This window comes from Melozone crissalis, unplaced genomic scaffold (assembly GCF_028551555.1).
Source record: "Melozone crissalis strain CALT ecotype California unplaced genomic scaffold, PUWL_Pcris_2 ptg000012l_1, whole genome shotgun sequence".
In the NCBI taxonomy this organism is placed as follows: Eukaryota; Metazoa; Chordata; class Aves; order Passeriformes; family Passerellidae; genus Melozone; species Melozone crissalis.
Window position 1 is genome coordinate 8,979,678 of NW_026535790.1, and position 19,857 is coordinate 8,999,534.

At 41.9% G+C, this 19,857-nt stretch overlaps 2 protein-coding genes across 2 annotated transcripts in view; one reads left to right on the top strand and one right to left on the bottom strand.

The window, feature by feature from the left end:
• Positions 1–8,354, bottom strand: part of PDILT (protein disulfide isomerase like, testis expressed) — a 30,635-nt gene extending 22,281 nt beyond the window's left edge. The window contains exons 1-3 of the mRNA XM_054271174.1: positions 8,294–8,354; positions 7,967–8,119; positions 51–257 (exon numbers count right to left, since the gene is read on the bottom strand). Coding sequence (XP_054127149.1) covers positions 51–257; positions 7,967–8,119; positions 8,294–8,354 — 421 coding nt within the window. The remainder of the gene's footprint in view (positions 1–50; positions 258–7,966; positions 8,120–8,293) is intronic.
• A 3,092-nt stretch (positions 8,355–11,446) lies between these two features.
• LOC128933816 (acyl-coenzyme A synthetase ACSM4, mitochondrial-like) lies at positions 11,447–19,749 on the top strand. Its single transcript, XM_054270919.1, has 13 exons — positions 11,447–11,647; positions 12,421–12,631; positions 13,070–13,277; positions 14,080–14,223; positions 14,774–14,930; positions 15,486–15,565; positions 16,528–16,651; positions 16,951–17,031; positions 17,148–17,249; positions 17,953–18,080; positions 18,179–18,278; positions 18,908–19,027; positions 19,663–19,749. Exons 1-13 carry the CDS (start codon positions 11,447–11,449, stop codon positions 19,747–19,749), a joined length of 1,743 nt encoding a protein of 580 aa, XP_054126894.1.
• Positions 19,750–19,857: the final 108 nt, after the last annotated feature.

The window sequence follows — 19,857 nt, forward strand, 5'->3', positions numbered from 1 at the left end:
ACATCCTGTCATTACAGATCATTATCTTATCAGTGCATGAGACAGTTTACCTTTGCAGTCTATGGGATCTTCCCTGCTGCCATTCACAAAAAATTTCACAGTAGGAAAGGCTTGGATATTAAATTCTTTTCTCAAGTCATGTTGGTGTGTCACATCAATTTTGCCAAACTGGATTCTTGGAGCTTCTTTTTTAAGCTGTCGTGCAGCCTCAGCAAATTCTTCAGATAAATTCTGAGAAGACTGAGATAAAGTAACATCTGGAAAAGGCCAATCAAAAGCACATGGGTTACATAAGCCACAGTGAGAAGCTTTCTAGTGGAGGCTGTTGTGTCACGTGGGAGCTGGAGGGTTTGAATAAGGTCTTCTATGACTCAGAAGTAAATGAGGGATTATATTTACTTCTTTATATTGATGCTGGTTTTTCACCACTCCAAATGTCCTTGAACCAATCACCTTGAACAACCAGCAACATTTCAATATTCTTCTGTTGGGAAAATATGTGGAGAAATTAAAAAGTAATTTGACTGACTATGCTAGCTATGAGTTTAAGAGAGGTGAAGGATAGAGTTAAATATTGCTCACATTAGGAATCTAAGATCAGCACTTCACTGAGGCAAACTTTTGTATTGCAGAAAGCACTTTACCAGATGAGAGATGGAGGAGGGAAAGAGAGGAGCAGAGTGTGGTGTTTGAAAGGTGTTTGAAACATTTTTCACAAATACATGTTTGAAAGGACAGGTATTCCTCATGCTGTCCTGTGTGCCAGCCCTTGTCCAGCTCACATGGCAGCTGTGTCTTTGGTGGAAGGAGAGGGGACATCCTAGGCTGGCACTGGAGCTGTAAAGTTACATTAACATGAAAAAAGGACAGGAGAGGGAAACCAGGCACACAGAATGCTCTACATTCCAAGACAAGTAACAGATAAAGGCCTGGAGCTTTATATTTTTGCAATTTGGGATGAAAAACGCAAATTTTGATTGAAATTGAGATACTCTGTCTTGTTAATTTTTTTTTTATTATAAAGACCAAAACTTATTTCTTTATATTATGCACATAAAATTTTTTGTTTCTTCAATATACTTTGCAAATAGGAAAAGATGAAGAACATGCAGTTAAACTTGGTTTCACAAAATTGTTTGTTCTTTCATGTATATATAGGTGTTTTTGTGTATACACATGTTCAGATATATAACTGCACAAGCACATACACAAACACCAAAGCTGTTTTGTTACATAAATGTAACAAAACAACTGTCTTTTGTTCTTTCACAAAATAGCAGATGCACTTCCCTAGAACATACCTTGTGAAGACATTGCCCAATGTGGTTATAACCAAAAAGTAAATGGACATTTCTGTAAGAGTTCTAATATATGAAAGACAAATCCATATTCTAACTCAGTGCTGAGTTACATTCCTTGCATTATTCATCATTATCCTTGCACTGAATCCCAGCCATCAGTCATTTTCTTCCACCTTACTGTTGCAGCAATGTGAAGATTAGCATCAAATAATGCTATTTTCTCCAAAATATTGACGTGATAGTGCTAGGCCCTTCCACATCCAGTCACAGACAGACCCATCTTGGCAGAGGCTCACAGAACCCTGCACTGGCAGAGATGCTCCAGCTGCTAATATGCCAGAGGGTTCCTGTTAGTAGAACACAACAGAGTCAACAGAGTCTGCTCAGGGGATACTCAGATACCATGTGATGGAGAGAAGGTGCTTCTCTAAATAAAGTAAATAAGCCTGAAGACAACAGTCCAAGCCCAAGTTGTGTTCTAATTGCTTCTAAAATTAGCGTTTCATCAAATAAGCTTATTATGATTTTTCAAAGAAATTTTACCCAAACTTTAATTTCCTATTTCCAATTGATAAAAATGGTCTTGTGAACCTTTCCCTCAGAAGGATTGTAATTTGTTATCTCCTATCACCAAGAAAAGGGGGGAAAAGTATCTCCGCTTGTACCTGAATATGCTCTAGAGACAACAGCAGAAAACCTGCAATTCTGACCTGTCAATGTAAGAAATTGCATTTCTACCCTATAAAAATACTGCTGCTTCTAGGGACACTGAGTGTTGAGCCTTTATGAAATATTTTTGCAGAAAATGACTGCAAAGGTGGGCTATTCAATAAGACATGGAGTGCTTGCAGTGCAGTTTGATACACAGAGACTGCAGGTGGCAGGGCTGGCCCAGAACAGTCACTGGGCTCTCCCACAGGGAGGGAATGTGGCTCTGGACAGAGTGGAGTTGGAGCAGCAAACCCCATAGCAAACCAGGATCCAGCAGCTTTCTGCTAATTCTAAGTCAGTGTTTTACACCAGAGGCAATTTCAGTACAATGATTTTCTTCCCAATAACCTGAGGTTGCACAGCTGTTTTACCACAGCTGGGAAAATGGAAGCTGAAATGCTTTTTGCACAGTGAAACAAGAAGGGGCAGAAGAAACTGTTGGTGAACTCTAGAAACAGAATCTGAAGTTTTACTTACATAAAAGAAATATTAAGCTTAGACATTAGACATTTAGGTAGATTGTCTGGGGGGAAGAGGGTGTAGGATCCATTTTTCTCTGAAATATTTTTATTCCAAACGGATATTTTAGGATGCTAGTGATCTCTTTTCACTGAATGGCCTGAGTAGTCAGAGTTGCAGCTAACTAGAATGTAAGCAGCATGCTAGACAATGAGAGTTGCTAGAGTTGGCAGCTCTGTGCTGCAGCTGGGAGAAGTGCAGGACTCCTGCAGTCAGAGACAGGAGAACTTTAAGTACCATTAACCTGCTAACTGTGAGACACAAGTTCAGTGGGAGAACAGACAGATAAAAACTGTTTCCTTGACTACCCAGAAATCATGTGGAAACATCCATCATGCACCTTTCCCCTGCTTTCCTGAGTGATTAGACTCCTCTTCAGCTCTCCATCAATTCCTTTTCATTCCACTCATTCTCTGTTTGCCTCCCAGGTGCTTTATCTTTCAAGTCGTTTGAGTGTTGCAGGAAATCATCACTCCTTTTCTTTGGAGCCTTTTCTCGAGTTTTGTTTGGCTTCCTCTGGTTTGGATTTTTATTGACACCGATCACTTCAGGCCGTGGGATGAGGAAGCAGCTGCTGGGGCTAAGGTGGCATCACAGGCTCCCAACTCGAGGAGCATCAGCAGGGAACAAAGCAGACACGGAGAGGAGGCAGCAGAGCTGTGACAAGGTCACCAGGGAAGGCAGTGTGGGTGGCAGGACACCTGTGTAAACCAGTGTGCTGTGCCACAGCTGCCAGGAGCAAGAGGCCCTTCAAAGGCTGCCAGCTCAAGAACAGCATTTGTGTTAACATGGGAGAATGTTTCCATATAAGTAGTTTTGTAAATAAAAACAAGGATAAAGTAAGGGTTTGGAAATTGAAAGTGGGAGGAGAACCAGAAATCCTGTATTTCGACTCTTCCCTCTTCAGTGCATTGACAACCTAAGTAAGCTGCTACTTCTTTTTCATGGTGCAGTTTACTGAGCTAAAATATATTGAAATGTGGACAGATAAATCTTTTGCTGGCACATGAATGTGTTTAATGACCCTAAAGAATTCTTGAAGTGGGTGTACATAGAAGCACAATGAGTTAATTTTCCTTTAGCTAATTGCTGGTGTCCTCCAATCCCATTATTCTGTCTGAACTGGTGGTTTAGGGATTGCAGCAGTCATTGTGAATGTGCCTGTTGTCCTGCCAGATACTGATTTCCTGGCTGTTCTTTTCTGACATGGTCACAAAACCATTTCAGCAGTCCCATTTCTCATCTGTGCAGGCTGCTTTTACAGTTGCACTACAGATATATAAATTTCTCTGTAGAAGAGTCTTGAGATGAAGGATAGATTCATGTTTAACCTATCAGAGTAGAAGGATGTTAATCTTGCTGCAGTTGCAAGCTTGCTTCTGTGACCTTGAATTCTCCCCTTCTCTTCTAGAGTGAGATACAGCCATAACCTCCTGCGCTGACCTCTCTACTTCTTAACTGAGGTTTGCAGTTCATTTGAGATTTCCTTCTATGTAAACATCAGGGTTTATTCTCAATTTGGGTTAGTGCAAGCATTCATTAAAATAAGCATGCAAGAGACACCTCCATGAGGGACCCATGCTAGTAAGTAATTCTGCTGCAGGTAACTGCAATTTCTTCTTAATAACATCACCTTCAGCTTTTGTGCCTTAAAAAGGAGATGTTTGTCTTCAAGAGTAACCCTCATCTTGCCTATTAAATGTCATTATCTCAGTCCCAGGTTGCAGGAGTACTGTGGCTGACCCAGTGCCTCACTAGATGTACAAATGTTCTGCTAGGAAAGGTAAACATCACCTTCTCATAAATGGGAGCATGCTTAGCACACAAAGCAGCAGCACAATGTCTGCACCACTTGTGTGCTTGTCTTTAGGTTATCCCCTTGTTTGTCTAGGATCTGAAAACTTTTCACTGGAAAGAACAGCAGCAGGCATTCTCAGAAGCCTGTGGAATCAAGAATTCACTTGGGTCTGTGTCTTTCCATGAATTCTTCTGATAACGTGGGGGAAATGGTGTTAGCATGTGCTCTGAAGGCTGTGCTTTTGGCAATTGCACAAACTTTATTCTCTCTGTGATAGGCATATTTGTTAGAGTGATTGAGACTTTTTATGGCGCTTATTTGCTTTTCTCTGCAGTGAAAGTCAACAGAGGGACTTCTATTCAGGCAGTGTACAGTGTAAACACTGAAACTCTCCCATGCAGGCAGCACTGATCTGAGGTTTACCTTCTGCTGGTGATGAGTGCTCTGAATTCCCTGTGCTCAGAAGCATTTGTGTGGAATTTTGATCAGTTTAGTGTGGATTGGGAGATGCCACAGCCTGCAGCAGCAGAGCACTTTCAATGGAATGCTGAGATGAGGTGCTGGGCAGGACTCCCACACTGCTGGGTGATGCTTGCATGGTTTTCAGACATGTTTTGGTGCACAGAACAGATAGGAGGAGAGAGGAAGAGCGCTGGGTTTCTGGGTCAGTGCTTTGTTTTCACTCTCAGCACTTGCCCTGTGCACTTTGCCCAGCTCCAGGGGGATCCATGCATTGCCTGGCTGAAAGTCAGCATGTATTTATAGCAACCCTTCCTGAAGGAAGGCAGACCTGGGACACTGTCAGGGTGGAACTGACAGGTACTAAAAGGGCTTGGGCGTCACTGGGTAGAAAACGTCAAAGCCGACCTCACCTGACAAATACTGTGGGACTGGTAAGTAAATAACAAAATGCAACTGGGAAAGGTTTTCTTATCATTGATAGGTGATCTAAGGCACAGCCTTGAATGAAAGTTTGTAGCTCAAATTTTTCTGGTGTTGGTGCAGCACCAGAAGAGATCTCATCTTCTGGGAAGCCTGGGATTCCTTCCCACTCTCTGTCTCTGTGATCTCTAATGAGTCAGGTAGAAAAAGAGCTCAGGTCTCATATTCATTCTGGATTTCTGAAGCTAATTCCTGGCAGCCTCACAGATTTCCTGGGTGATCTGGGCAATACTGTTTTCTCTCACATTACCAAAGTTTCTTTAAGAGTTCCTTGTTAACACAGGTTGTTTATTTAGATAGACTTTTAGAAGTAGGGTATAAAAGGTACAGGTTTATGGCTTTTCTGTGCAGGTCCCATCTCTAGTCTCCTTGTGCTGTGGCAATGCAATTATTACAGCAAAGGAATCAGCTCACTCAGCATTGTGGAGTCAGGTTTCCTACACCCAGGGCAGTGTCCCACTGCAGGACAGTTTGTCACTGCCCCAGAGGCTGTTCAGTGGCATGTTCCAAAGGGAACCATAGAGATTGAATCAGTGATTCCCAGATCATGGATCAGTGCTGTGGAGCTCATCACTCCTGGGAGTGACTCCATCATTCTGTCCAGGGACTGTGGATGCCTTTATGCTTGTGCGGGAAAGGCAATCCAGGAGTTTTCAGTAAGGCCTTTGATCCAAACCAGAGAGTGATGAGGATCACTGGAGCAAGGCGAGTTTGGGGAGCAGAGCCTCATCTCTGTGTTTTGGAAGATGTGCTGGGGAAGGGAAGAGTCTGTCTGTCCTTCCCTCCTGAAGAAGCCAGGGGTGAGATCAGAGAGGTCCAAGACTGCTCTGAAGAGGAGCCAGGAAGCCTGGGATAGAGCCCCACATCCTTGGAGTGCCCGAGTCCCTGAACAATTCTTCCTCCATCTCCTGTCTCTTTCTGAATTCTTTCATGTCTGTTTTCTGCTCATACTTGGTTGCAATCCTGAAGGGTGTTGCAATATCTCCCTGTTGATAATCTCTGCCTGTACCAAGAAAGTTTGTTTACAAACTCTCCTCTGACCTGGTCACTTGGATGCTGTGCTTTGAGACAGCTCTTACAACACAGAATACAGAATGACTAAGGGTTTTTTCTGGTAAGTTATTTTTTCACCAAAATTATGCATCTTCAGAGAAATAAAACAGTACACAACTGCAGACTGAATTTGGCAAATAGCTTTAAATCCTCCACTATTAGTAAAAAAATCTTCCAAAATTTCAACACTTTCAGAAGTATCTAAAAATTTAAAACACTATTTTTAAAATAATTCTCTAAATTGATTATTCTGAAAGATTAAAAACACTTGAAGTTTTACAACCTTCTTTCAGGATTAATGAAATATTTGGCATGATCCAAACATATTTCCAGTTTCCTGAGTCTGTTAGTGTATTTTAGATTTTGTTGTTGAAAATACAAGTGCTTTCATTTCAAGTTGACCTACACTACATCACTATTATTATTATCTTTATTGTCTTCATTATATTCTTTATTTATGTTATTATCAGTTTTATTGTCTGTTGCTATACTATTTATACTGTATATAATATTATATATTCATATTAAAGTTAAATATTTTATTCTATATACTATGTTATTGTTGCTATTATATTATATCATATCATATAATATTATATTATATTACATTATAATAATATATCAGCAGTAAAATTCTCATTTGGTAGTGATGCAAAAGACCAAATTAGATGCACTTCTGCAAAATTAGAATATTGCCTTCATTTTGAATATCCCTTCCAAATATGGAACAGTTTGGGGGCTGAGCTTGTGCCTGTGTCTGACACCTGCTGCCAAAGGGGTCTGGTTGGCAAGTGTTTGTGTAATTTAAGGTTAAGGGATGTGTGCACTGAGCTCAGGGAGCTTGGCTCAGCAGAACAAGGTCAAGCCCAAGCAAAAGAAATTAAGATTTTGCTGCCTTATGCTGATCAAAGGGTTTCTGCTAGCAGCAAGCTGCTGGCCAGGGCAGATCCCTGTCTGGGGCATGGGAAATTATGCAGCATCTGAACTTTTAGATGGATAACATCACAAGGATCTGCCTCTTGGCTTTTGCCTTTGCGATGTATTTGATGGCCAGACCTTATAACAAGGTTAGTTATTCAAAAACCCCACCAGTTTTGTCCCCCAGGAGGAATGAACATGAACCTAAAAGAAGGACCACAAACCTGCCTCTACCTAATCAAGTGCTCCTTTCAGGGAAAAAGAACAATATAATGTAACTACAGATATCAAAATATTGTAAAAAGACAATCCCTGAAGCCCAAATGCTCACAGAGGAGAGATGCCATTCAAAAAATCTCATACAAAGTGCTGATGAAAATGCAAGAGCGAGAAAAGCACTCTCTGATTAACTTTTGTTTTGTTGGGTTTGGTTTTTTTTAATATGTTTTACCCATCACTGCTGTGAAACACACACTTGCAAAATTAGGCAGTGGAAGCAAAGAATGCCAACTCAGCACTATCATATGCAGCAGACTGGTACTTAACCACCCCAAAAAAGAATAAATTACTGTAGTTATGATCAGAAATAGATACATAGAGGAAACCAAAACAAACAAGGACTACTAGGGGACAAAGCAATGGTAAAACAAGCATTCTTGAGTGCCCCAGCATCAGTCATTCTCTGCAGAGCCATCAGGGTGAGAGAGGGGAAATTGATACTCACAGAACTTCACCAGGAGGTATTTGGTTTCCTTCAATGCTCTGTCAAAGTTGCTCTTTTTCAGCAAGAGGACATGGTTCTCCTTCTTTATTTTGGGGAGCTTGGTTTTCTTTAGCTTTGCTTCATTTGGGCTTATGCTGTCTGCTGCAAGGAAGCCTGTGAGAAACAGCAATAGAAGAAGGGAAAATGGATGTGTCTTCATCTTGTCCTGCCTTTATCCAGATGCTGAGAAAGAAAGAAGCAAAGGAGCATTCAGCAGTAGGGTTTGCTGCTCAAATGTCTGCAGCTGTATCAGCCAAACCAAGAGGCTGATAAGGTTGATAAGTTTACCGCCAGAGGAGCCAACTGCACCTTTCCATGGGAAGATTAAATTAATTAAGTACTTCCTCATCTTTAGTAGTGGTTGGGGGGTGGAGATGTTGGGATGAAGTATGGGGAAGTTGGGTTTTCTGTGTCTGAAAATAAACAACGCAGGGAGAAGGTGAGAGAGCACAGGAGGGAACACCTACCTGCAGAAGCACCAGTGGGTTCCAAGTGTAATTAAACACCCTTCTCTCATCAGGGCTGCAGACAAAGCAGCAGGTCAGGTCCCTGGCACAGTATTTGAGGGCTGCTCCTCTGCCTCATGTTTGCTTGTCTCTTGCACTCATGGATCTACTAATTGTGGGACTGAGACTGTGCTGAAGTCAGGGGAAAACTCTCATTTCTTTGCACAGGTAACTTTAATGTCAGTGAGGTTCCCTTCTGTACTTGAGTGCCAAGTTGTACCTCAAGTAAGATACTACTCTATGGGTTAAACCAGAAGATTGTGCCATTGGTTTTCAGTGGTAACACAGTTTTCTGTGCAATAAATGAAAGGGGCTAAATGTACCGATTCATCCTTAGCATTGCTATCAGCTGTGCATGAGAACTATGAGGCCTCCCTAGACAGCCCTTTTAGAACATTTAAATAAATATTTGACAGAAATATTGAGATTTGGACTGAATTTATATGGGTTCAATTCACTATGGAATTATTATTTCTGTAAACACCTGAGAGTCCATAGTTGTAGTAGAAATATCTTTGACCCTTAAACTCTGATAAAACTTGTGAACTTTACCCCCAGATCTGTAGCTGGTAGAGGAGACTAAGCACAAAGGACAGAGCATTTCAGTGGCATGAAAGACAGAGCTGACTTGAAAACAGGTGGGTCTGGATTAGTAGAATCAAGAAGAAATTCCTTCAATAATGACTTTCTTCTTCTTGAGGAGTATCAAGTGATTCTTTGCACCTTGTGCCTTTAGCAGACATTTTATTTAGGAAGGCACCACTAAAAAGAAGGAATGTTCATAATGGGGTTGATGTGGTAGCCTCCATTTTCTGCAGATGAAGGATCTTGGGGGGCATATTGCTGCAATTTATTCTGGTTTTGAATTTATTCTTTTTATTCTGTGAGTGGGGCTGGGTTTCCAGCAAACTCTTTTCTGTGAGGCTCAAAAGCTTTGTGTAGTAATGCACCTTGAGATGTGTTCCATTAGTACTTGCAGAGTGTGCCTAATGAAATCAGGAGCTGTGTATTCAGGCTGCTTGCAAGATAAGATCACACATAAATACAGATTCAGCAATCAGGTACTAAAGGAGAAAAAGAAGCAGAAAGATAAGAGTCTCCCATTTGACTTTGTGGTCTCTTTCTCTTCATAACAGCTCCTTTTCAAAGATGTCTTTCAAGCAACATACTAGTAAGGTTAAAAAGCATCTCTCAGAACTGCAGGTTAAAACTAACAAGGCCGGTTTGAGCTGGGCAGGCAGTGTTTAAGCTCAGAACACAGCCTAAGGCTCCCAGAAAAAAAGGTAGGATGGCAAAACAATTTGCTGAGACAGCTGGTTTTCCCCTGTCTGCCACTAAACAAATAGCCATCAACTTAAATCCCTCCTGGAAACCTCCTACCAGGAAAATGGCTCCATCGTGGAGAGGGTTCCTAACCTCTGTGTCCTGAAAGGAAACTGCAGAAACAGGAGGATCATACCTCTGTCCGTCCTGCCACGACAGATTTGCAAGGAGGAAAGGAGTGAGACTTAGTGGAATTGAACTGTTGGAGAACAATGTTTTCTTTTAGACACAGAGCAGATAAGATCACATTCTGTGCATTTCTTAATCAGTGCTAGCTAGCTTTGGCTTTCTTTTTGTGCTTTGTAGTTTGAGACCTGTGGGAAATCTGCCCTCTGCAGAAGTCACAGTCCAGTCAGCAGGAAACCCTGGATTCAGGATCAATAATATTCTAGAGCCTTCTGCTTAGTTACCACTCACACCCTGTCAAATATGTGGCCAAGAGCCATTGAGATGTGCCTGACATGTGCACCTTCTGTCTCAGTTTCTCCGGTTTGCCTCACAAATGCAGTGATTTCAGAGTGATGCCAGTTACTATTATTTATTGGCATTGACCACTTGAAGCTCTCACTACACCTACTCCTGCAATAAATAATGCAAAGGTGAAAGTAAGAGCCTGGGATACCTGGGAGACAGGTATGCACTGCTGGCTGTTAAATAATGACAACATCACGGCACAAAAAAGTTTAAAAACAAAACTGATTTCATAAAATTGGGGAAAAATTCCCTTAGATATATGGGTACATCTTTAAGGACTTAATTACACTTAAAACAAGTTTATCTTTTTATTCAGCTCCTGTGAGTGAAAACCAGTTTTCTTGACTTTCAGGGTTGAGCTTTAAATACCTGTGGCATTATCAGTTCTGTCTCTTCCACATGTACCTGTATGTTGTGTAGGAAAGACTAGGAGAAACTGGAAATGTTGGCACTTTCTTTGCAAGTTTATTTTACAACATGTATCTTTTCCAAAACTGCACAATTCAGCTGAAGTGCAAAGCAGATGGAAGTCTTTGGCACTTCACCTTTGCTCACCTACTGTCTGTTTTGTGTTTATTCCATGCCCTCAAAGAAAATAGAACTCATAAGAAAATAAATCAGAGATTCATCAGTTTTATTGGTGCATAAATTCAGTGTGACTCGCCATCTAGTGCAGGTTTAGAGCATAACATAATTACAGAGAGTTTTAAGTCAAGGTGATTGTCTCCTAAAACACTTCAAAAGTAGTGGTATTTCATTTCTGTAGGCAGACAAAGTAACATAAAATTTACAGGAATCCAGACATAGATATTGATAAAAGGACTGGCAAGTGAAATTTTAGAGATGAGATATGAGAGTCATTCATCAGCTGACAAAGCAAAGGACAAATATTCTAATGAAAAGCAGTGCACAATCCCTTTACAAGACAAGGAGGAACATAAAATAATAGGGAAAACATGGATGTGCTCAAACAACCTATTTATTCAAGCTGATTTGCATTGGTTCATCCAGCATCAGAAACTAGACACCATGCAATAACTGTCTGGTTTTAAATGTCTTTTCTTTCATTCCAGGTGACTGATTCCTTAGATGTACACCTGATTCCTTCCCCTCATCATCTGATAAAACATCATTTATCATGAGGACATTTCTTAAATCCTGGATTCCTCAGTGTTTGTGGATTCTCAGGTCACCTTCCAGAACATTCCATGGAAACAACAGGCTTCTTACATTTCAGATTACTTCCCATTTTGAATCTGTAAATCAGGGTAAAAAGGAAGTGCCAGAATATTTCAACTTTGCAAGTGATGTCTTAGATGAGTGGGCACGACTGGAAAAGGTAGTATTTGTCTTTTATTTTATAGACATTGAATCGTAGTTTAACCCCAGCTGTCAGCTGAGAACCACAGAGCCCCTGGATCTCACACACACACATCCACACACATCCAGTGGGATGGGGAGGAGAAACAGGAGGAAAAAAAGGTAAAACCCATGGGTGGAGGAACAAACAGATTAAGAATTGAAATAAAATATAGTAATAAAAAGAATATTAATAATAATTATCACTATTGTAGAAGTATTAGTAGAAATAGTAGTGATGAAAAGGGAGATAACAAAAAAAGAGAGAGGAACAAAGAAAACTCAGAAAAAATGAATTATGCCCAACACAATTGCCCACTGCCCTCTGATGGACACCCAGCCTGTCCCCAAACAGCAATTGGCAACTCTCAACCAACTTCCCACCAGGGTATCAACTGAGCAGGACCTCCTGTGGCTGGAATATCCCTTTGCACAGTTCAGGTCAGCTGTCCTGTCTGTGTTCTCTCCCAGTTTTCATGCACCAACTTGTTGGCAGAGTATGAAAAACTGGAAATTCCTTGACTTAGTTGTTGCTAAGCAGTGCTTGCTCTATCCCAGTCCAAACCAGGACATGGTGGAGCAAATCTCAAATGATACCATTTTATTAATGGTACTGGATAGTACTGGCACTGTTTTATTTTGTTTGTCAGAAAGATGGGTATCACTCCAAGAGAGGAGTTGATAAGGGTGATTTATATTGAAGTGAGACCTTTCAAAGTTTGTCTTATTTTAGTATCTGCTCACATGTTGTAGGATGGCAGAAAACCAGCAAATCCAGCTTTCTGGTGGGTCAATGATAAGGGAGAGGAGGTGAAGTGGAGCTTTGAGGAGCTGGGCTCTCTGTCCAAGAAGGCAGCCAATGTCCTTTCTGAGGCCTGTGGTTTGCAGAGAGGAGACAGAATTGTGGCAATTCTGCCTCGTGTTCCTGAGTGGTGGCTCCTGAACGTGGCCTGCATGCGAGCGGGTGAGTGACTCACGGACTCGGTGGCTGCAGACAGAAAGCAAAGAGAGCCTACAAGCCATCTATTAGATGGGGGTGAAGAAAATGCACACAGGAATATTCTGTTGGAGCCTCTACAGCTGCTCTTTTGGCTAGAGGGAGAATTGGCAGCAGCGACACAGGAAGCACAGACATGGTCCAGTCAAAATCAGTGAATTCAGCCAGTGAGGGCTGAATGGCTGCAACCAAAGGCCACACTTGGCCACATACATTGGAAGGGAGCTGAATTTATAATGGAAGAACTTATATGATTGGAGTCATTAATAATTCAATAGATCTATTTTGCCCTGCTTTTAAACTGATAAACATCCATGATTGATATAATCAGCATCAACAGAGAGACGTAATCAAGTCATTTTGGGAAATGCTGACTTTTCTCAATTCCTTCTTGCTTTTTTCCAGGAATTGTCCTTATTCCAGGAACATCCCAACTAACTGCCAAAGACATCTTATACCGACTCAAGGCTTCAAAGGCCAAGTGCATTGTTACCAATGATGCCCTGGCACCTGCAGTGGAATCTGTCCTGTCTGACACCCAGTTCCTGAAAACCAAACTCATTGTAGGCCAGGGGAGCAGGGATGGGTGGCTGAACTTCAAAGAACTCCTTGCGTGAGTATCCAGCTCTTTTCTTTCCAGTTCTTTGAGGTTTTGGGAGCTGTATCATTCAGGTGACATTGCTGAGTTGTGGGGGTAATTTTCAAAATACAAATAAGTTACATTTTTGCACCCCTCTGTCAACTCCCTGATTTGTCACTATACTGGTGAAGGTTCGTCCAATCCAGGTTTTGGGAGCTTAGTTCATGTCCTTTAGCTTCACTTAGCACCCTGCCAGTTTTTAGAAGCTCTCTGCTTCTACTGTGACCACCAGACAAGCACACAGAGCTCTAAACAGTTGTTATGATTTGGCTGCTGGAGCCCATTCTAATGGCTCTTGATTAAATGGGAAAATACCCATTGCCAGCTCTTGGTGCTCAGTTCTTTCTTTCCTATACTATCCTGGTAGGTCAAAGGATCTGAATTGTCCATCAGTCTCCTGAACATTAATGATCTACGACTTGTAATAAGATCAATGTACTTGGCATAATAACCTTAGTCATTGATTTCTAGTGGGGGCTGGTTTTTCCTCATTGGTTTCTGGTTGCTGTTCCATAATCAGCAGCTGGAGTGCCCTTGCTAAAACAGTTGCAGACAAAGTCACTGAAATATTCTGCAAGTGCTTATATCTCAAAAGTTCTGGCATACAGGGCATACTCATTACAAGCAAAATGTGTTCTCTAACTGTTCTTACTCACTTATTTTGTGAGATCGTTCACTTTGGGCACTTTTCCTGTTGAACTCCTAAACTATAAAAATGCTGTTGCCCTGGTGGAAAACTGCACATAGTGACTGGAATATATAATTTCTTCTGAAGGGTTGCATCTGCTGACCATCAGTGTGTCAAGACAAGAAGTCAAGACCCAATGCTGATCTATTTTACCAGTGGAACTACAGGCTTCCCAAAAATGGTGCTGCAGTCCCACAGCAGTTACGGCATTGGATTTGCAGTCAGTGGCAGGTATTACCTTGCAGTTTCCCCCAGGGTCCTGATTAAGTGCTGTGATCAGCATTGAACTGAACATGAGGCCATAACATTCCAGTAAATGCAGGCATTTTATGACTGTAGGATCTTGCATCTTCCTCATCTTGAAAATTAAAGGATACTTTTCCCAAATTATTCTGAGTTGGAAGCTGGTGATCAAGGGGCCAGAAAAGTAACTTGTTTAGTTTCCTGGAGAAATGAGTTGTGACTTAGCTGATGTCTCAACTGCACCAGGTGGGGAAAGCCTATTCCAGATGGTCTGTTTGGGTTCTGCTCTAGATCCAGATTCTGCAACTCAGGACAGAGATGTTTTGCACTGCTCACAAGAAAAATAAATGCTCGAAACATTAAGCAGGAGGGAAGGAAGGGAAATCAGAGAATATTTAAGACTCTTCAACTCTCTCAAACTTTCTACAGAACCCCACTTGCTGACACCACATCTTCTAATGGAAGCCTCCTGCTGTGACCTGGGCCTGACCCTCTCACATTCCCTGCAGCATTTCTTTCCTCTCTGCTTTTTCATCAGGCATTGGTTGAAATTGACTCCTTCAGATATAATGTGGAATACCTCTGACACTGGCTGGGTAAAAGCAGCTTGGAGCAGTGTTTTTGCACCGTGGATCTGCGGATCTTGTGTCTTCATACACAGTATGCCACAGTTTAAACCAGAAGTTATTGCAGAGGTGAGCATAACAGTTTATAGTGTGATATTTATTTCCATTTTACAAAAGTGAAGGAAACAAACTGGAATCCAGTCCATGGGTGCCATTGCTTAGAAGCAGCAGGGATAGGACTTCCCATATCCCAAGGAATCATCCCTCCATTTGGTACCCATAGGCTCAAGGAACAAGTGTTTTCCCTCCTGGTTAGGCCCTGTGTCATGGTTTGAGTGTAGAGAACAACTGGACAAAGATGCAGGATATAAAGATCTTGGGATTACTGCTGTGTTGCCCAATATTGAATCCAAACCTTACTTCAGGTATGGACTTCCAGCTGCCTTGTGGACAGGCTGAATATGGGCCAGTATTCAGAATATGGCATAAACCTGAATTAAGGTTCTGTTTTCCTAAATTTTCATTGAGTTGCCAGAGTGCCTACTCCTCCCTTAAGGCACTTTAAACCAATCAGCTGATTGATGCCCCTCAAAATTGGCCTCTTTTGTTAATCACCTGCACATTCACAAGGTCAGGCCCAGCATTTCACTTTCTTTTCAGCACAATAATTTCCTATTTCTCTAGACTCTCTCAAAATATCCCATCACCACCTTCTGCACGGCTCCCACTGCCTTCCTCATGCTGGTCAAACATGATGTGAGCAGGTACAGCAGGGAGGGGAGGGAGGCTGGGGTACAATGCTGGGACACCTCTGCAGGCTTAGTTCCTTAGGTTCCTTAATTCTCTTTTACAGTTCAAGGAAACCTAATTAGCAAAGCTTGCTCTCAGTAAAGAACACTCTCTGTTTTCAAATGTGAGAAGAATTAGCCACACCATAGGCTACCTGGGCTTCAGGACTGGCTCTTTGAATAGACAGCACAGAGGAAACAAAGGAGATTTTTTTTTTTAAGCTGCCACTTCCTCTGAATTTAGGCTTCACAGTTCAATTGAAGTCAATGTTTTGGGCAGCATTGGATCAGGGAGTTACTGGTGCACCATGGAGTTGTTCTCACATGCTTGAGAATGAAGGGAGCAGTTAGAGGAGTTCCACCTGCTGAGAGTTACTTGGCAGCTGTTCTTCCTGACTTGTTACTCTGTAAAATACCCAGCTTGTGAGAAGTGGTTTGCAAGGGGTTTTCACATCTTTGGTAATGTACTCATTCTGTCACATTGGTCTTTCATCCTACCAAAAGCCAGTCCAGGTTTTAGCAGAGTTCAGCCTCTGTGTATCTATTCATCCTTCCTTTTGCTCTAGAAAATTCTGTGTGTTATACCAGATCTTAGATGTTGGCACATAACTGAGCTTTCCACACACATTTGATGTGCTTGTTCAGATTCCTCCTTTTATGTCACCTCTCCCACGGAAACACTTTTGCTCATGCATTTTCCAGCAGAAAAACCTACTTCTATTGCCACAGAGATAAACCACATCATCTGCAGTGGCAACTCAAGCAGTCTAGCATTCTAGTCAAGGTGTGCATAACGGGGTGACGATTGTCATTTCCAAAGGAGCTTGTGAAGATTTAGGTGTACTTCCTTGGAAAGCTGAGGAAGGCTGTTCGGTTAAATCTATTTACTGCTCTTTGCAAGAGTTAAGAGAATTATTTCATTTGCTGTTCCTCTCAAGCTACAAGTTCCCGAGTCTGAAGCACTGTGTAACTGGAGGGGAAGCACTCAATCCAGAAGTGTTGGCGAAGTGGAAAATCCAGACAGGGGTGGATATCCATGAAGGTTATGGCCAGACCGAAACAGTACGTTTGCAATAAATTTAATTACTGGTAGTAAAACCCTCCACCATCTTTACTTCAAAAGCAAAACTAAATACATTATTTGCTCTGGATATCAATTTGTCCGGTGTGAGGTTTTAATGAAAAATATTAAAGCAGCTCACATCCCAGACTCTGATGTTCTTGAGAACCACAGCACTTTGGTCCTGATTCAGCCCTTGCCACAACAAAGTCACAAAAAGGAGTCCTTTCTAATGCAAATAATAAAATTTACAGGATATTGCAACAATTTTTAAAAAAGCTTTAAAAAATCTGTTCTGCAGGTGACAATCTGTGCCAATATGAAAGGAATGAAAATTAAACCTGGCTCTTTGGGAAAACCTGTTCCACCTTATGATGTGCAGGTATGTGGATAGAACAGTAAGGCAGTGCTGTGTCCCTTCTGTGGCCTGCACTGAGCTGCAGCAGATGTTCCTGTGAGCTGATCAAAGCAGCCCTGCTGTGTGTGTCCTTTCTGCAGATCGTAGATGAGCAAGGGGCTGTGGTGCCTCAAGGAGAAGAGGGCACCATTGCTGTCCGGGTGAAGCCCAAACGGCCCTTCTGTCTGTTCTCCGAGTACTTGGTGAGCCTGACTTGCTGTGCCTGTGTCTGCGCCTGACTTGCTGTGCCTGTGTCTGCTCAGGCACCCAGGGGACACCCAGGGCAAAGGTCTGCCAGGAGCAGAACTCCATGCAGAATTCTCAGAAAGTCTCACTGGGTTACGTGAGGACTTTGAGTCTGATCAGTACATAGTTTCAGGAACAGACTGACTAACAGAGTGTAACTTCAAAATGCAGCATGAACCAGAGGATACCTTGTTCCAGATATGTGTCATGCACTTCATGTTCAGAGCATCACTCTATTCCCTCTATTCCATTCCTATCTTTGTTTGAACATTATTGAAGAATAGCCCATAAATTCTATTCTTACACATCAGAAGCTCATGGAGGCTTTCCAAGGCAAAGGTATTTTATTCCCTCATTCCACTGTCAGAGGTACCCCCATTCCATCAGGCACTGCAGTCAGAGAAACCTTTGTACAGATGCCTGTCACACACAACATGTGCACAAGATCAACAGCGCAAACACAAGCTACAGGACAAACCCCTCACATGTAGAGGATCATATGGCTTTGAGGTAGTGACACCTCAGTGAAAATATAAAGCAGTACTGAACACACTCATTTTGAGTACAATTTTTTGTTCATTTTTAGCATCACTGCTAAGGAAATGCATTACAATTCACTAACAATAAGATAACTTTTTGGAAATGTTTGATTGTTGGCAGGATAATCCAGAGAAAACTGCTGCCTCTGTGCGAGGAGATTTTTATCTCACTGGAGACAGAGGCTTTATGGATGAAGAGGGATATATCTGGTTTGTTGGAAGAGCTGATGATATCATTAACTCTGCTGGGTAAGGCGTCTCCTGTTAGATCTGCCGGATGAAATGCAGCCTGGCAAGGCCAAGGACTGGTCCCTGCTGCTCGGCTGAGCTGTCTCTGTGCTCCCCAGGTACCGCATTGGCCCCGTTGAGGTGGAGAGTGCATTGATAGAGCACCCAGCAGTGGTGGAGGCGGCTGTGGTCAGCAGTCCCGACCCAGTGCGAGGGGAGGTAAAGCAAAATAGGGAAGAAATGTAGAATAAATACCCTTTCTACTAAGTATCAACTTCCTTATAAGTACCAGGCTTCTTTGGAATTCAGTGTTGCAAACTTTTGAAATGAGGTGGGCATAAACATTTTTTAATCCATACCTTGAGCGATCTTACAATATCAGAATTATTTCTTTGCAGGGTTTTATGTGGGGAAAAAATTTGGTTTTTCAGACTAATCATGTGATCTTTTTGTCTAAGCAATGAAATTTTTTTATTTCTCATTTACCACAGAGCATATGGTGGCAATGATATCCACAGTGTTGAATTTTTGCTTTGTATTTTTCCAACTTTGAAACATTTCTTTGAGCAACTGGGAAAAGATTTTAATCTCTCTTTATTTTCTGTACTAGAACTTTTTTAAAGTTTGATAATGTATAAAGTTAGAAAAAAAGTAGAAAATAGAAAAACATTCTCTGCTCCAGAATGGGTCCTTCGTAACACAGCAGTTGATAACAAACAGCTAGTGAAAAGGGAAATTAAAGAAAAGGATTTGGCATTCTGAATTTTGACATTCACTTTTCACAACAAATGTATTCATTTATTGCCACCTCTGTAAGTTAATGGAACCCCTTCATTTTTGTGGCACAGGTGGTCAAAGCTTTTGTTGTTTTAGCTCCTGCTTTTGTATCACATGATCCAGAAAAATTAATTCACGAGCTTCAACAACATGTCAAGAAGGCGACTGCGCCATACAAGTATCCAAGGAAGGCAAGTACACCCCAAAATGACATTGTACCTGAAGCTGTGCATTTTTTTTCCTGCTTCAGCTCTTCTTCAACACCTTTCTGACAAACGCTCCAACCAGAGTTAGATAAAATGAAAGTAGATGACAGGGTCTGCTGCAGCTGCAGCCTTGGGTTGGCTGTGTGAGCTTGAATGCACCCAGGGGGAGCAGTGGTGCTGAAATTCTACTTCATGAGGGCCCAGTCTTTCTTTCATGGAATGCTGGAGTGTTCACAGCAGCTCAAATGGGCAAGGCATTACATTCTGACCAGTTCTACCATGAGCCCTCCTCTGACAGACAGCTAAATCAAAGCAAAAGTTCCTGCTGGCATCAGTGGGTTGGAATCCATCTCTTCTCACTAGGAAAGCCACCAGGAGCTCCCTGTCCTGAAAGCTGCAGCACTCAGCTCCTAGAGATGGTGGTACATCTCCCTGCAAGTACTGTCTGTGCAGTAGCTACAAGGTGTAGTAAGGAAATTCACCATTCCAGCCCTGGTAGTGCAGCTTCCCATCTGTTCATCCCCAGCTATCCCATGCTAAAAGTGTTTTCACAATCTTTTGTTGCACCTGGGAAATTACCCACAAGATCTTTGGCTACAGGGAGCATTTTTGCCTTTCAGGTGGAGTTTGTTCAGGAGTTGCCAAAGACAGCTACTGGGAAAATCCAGAGAAAGGTTCTAAAGAACAAAGAGTGGGCAAAGGTGTAAAAAGAGCAAGAGTGATCTGGAAAATGTGGAGAGAAATTCTCCATCATGTGTACCAGCCATAACACAAGACACAGAGCGGGTTGTCATGACCCAGAGAAGAACAAGAAC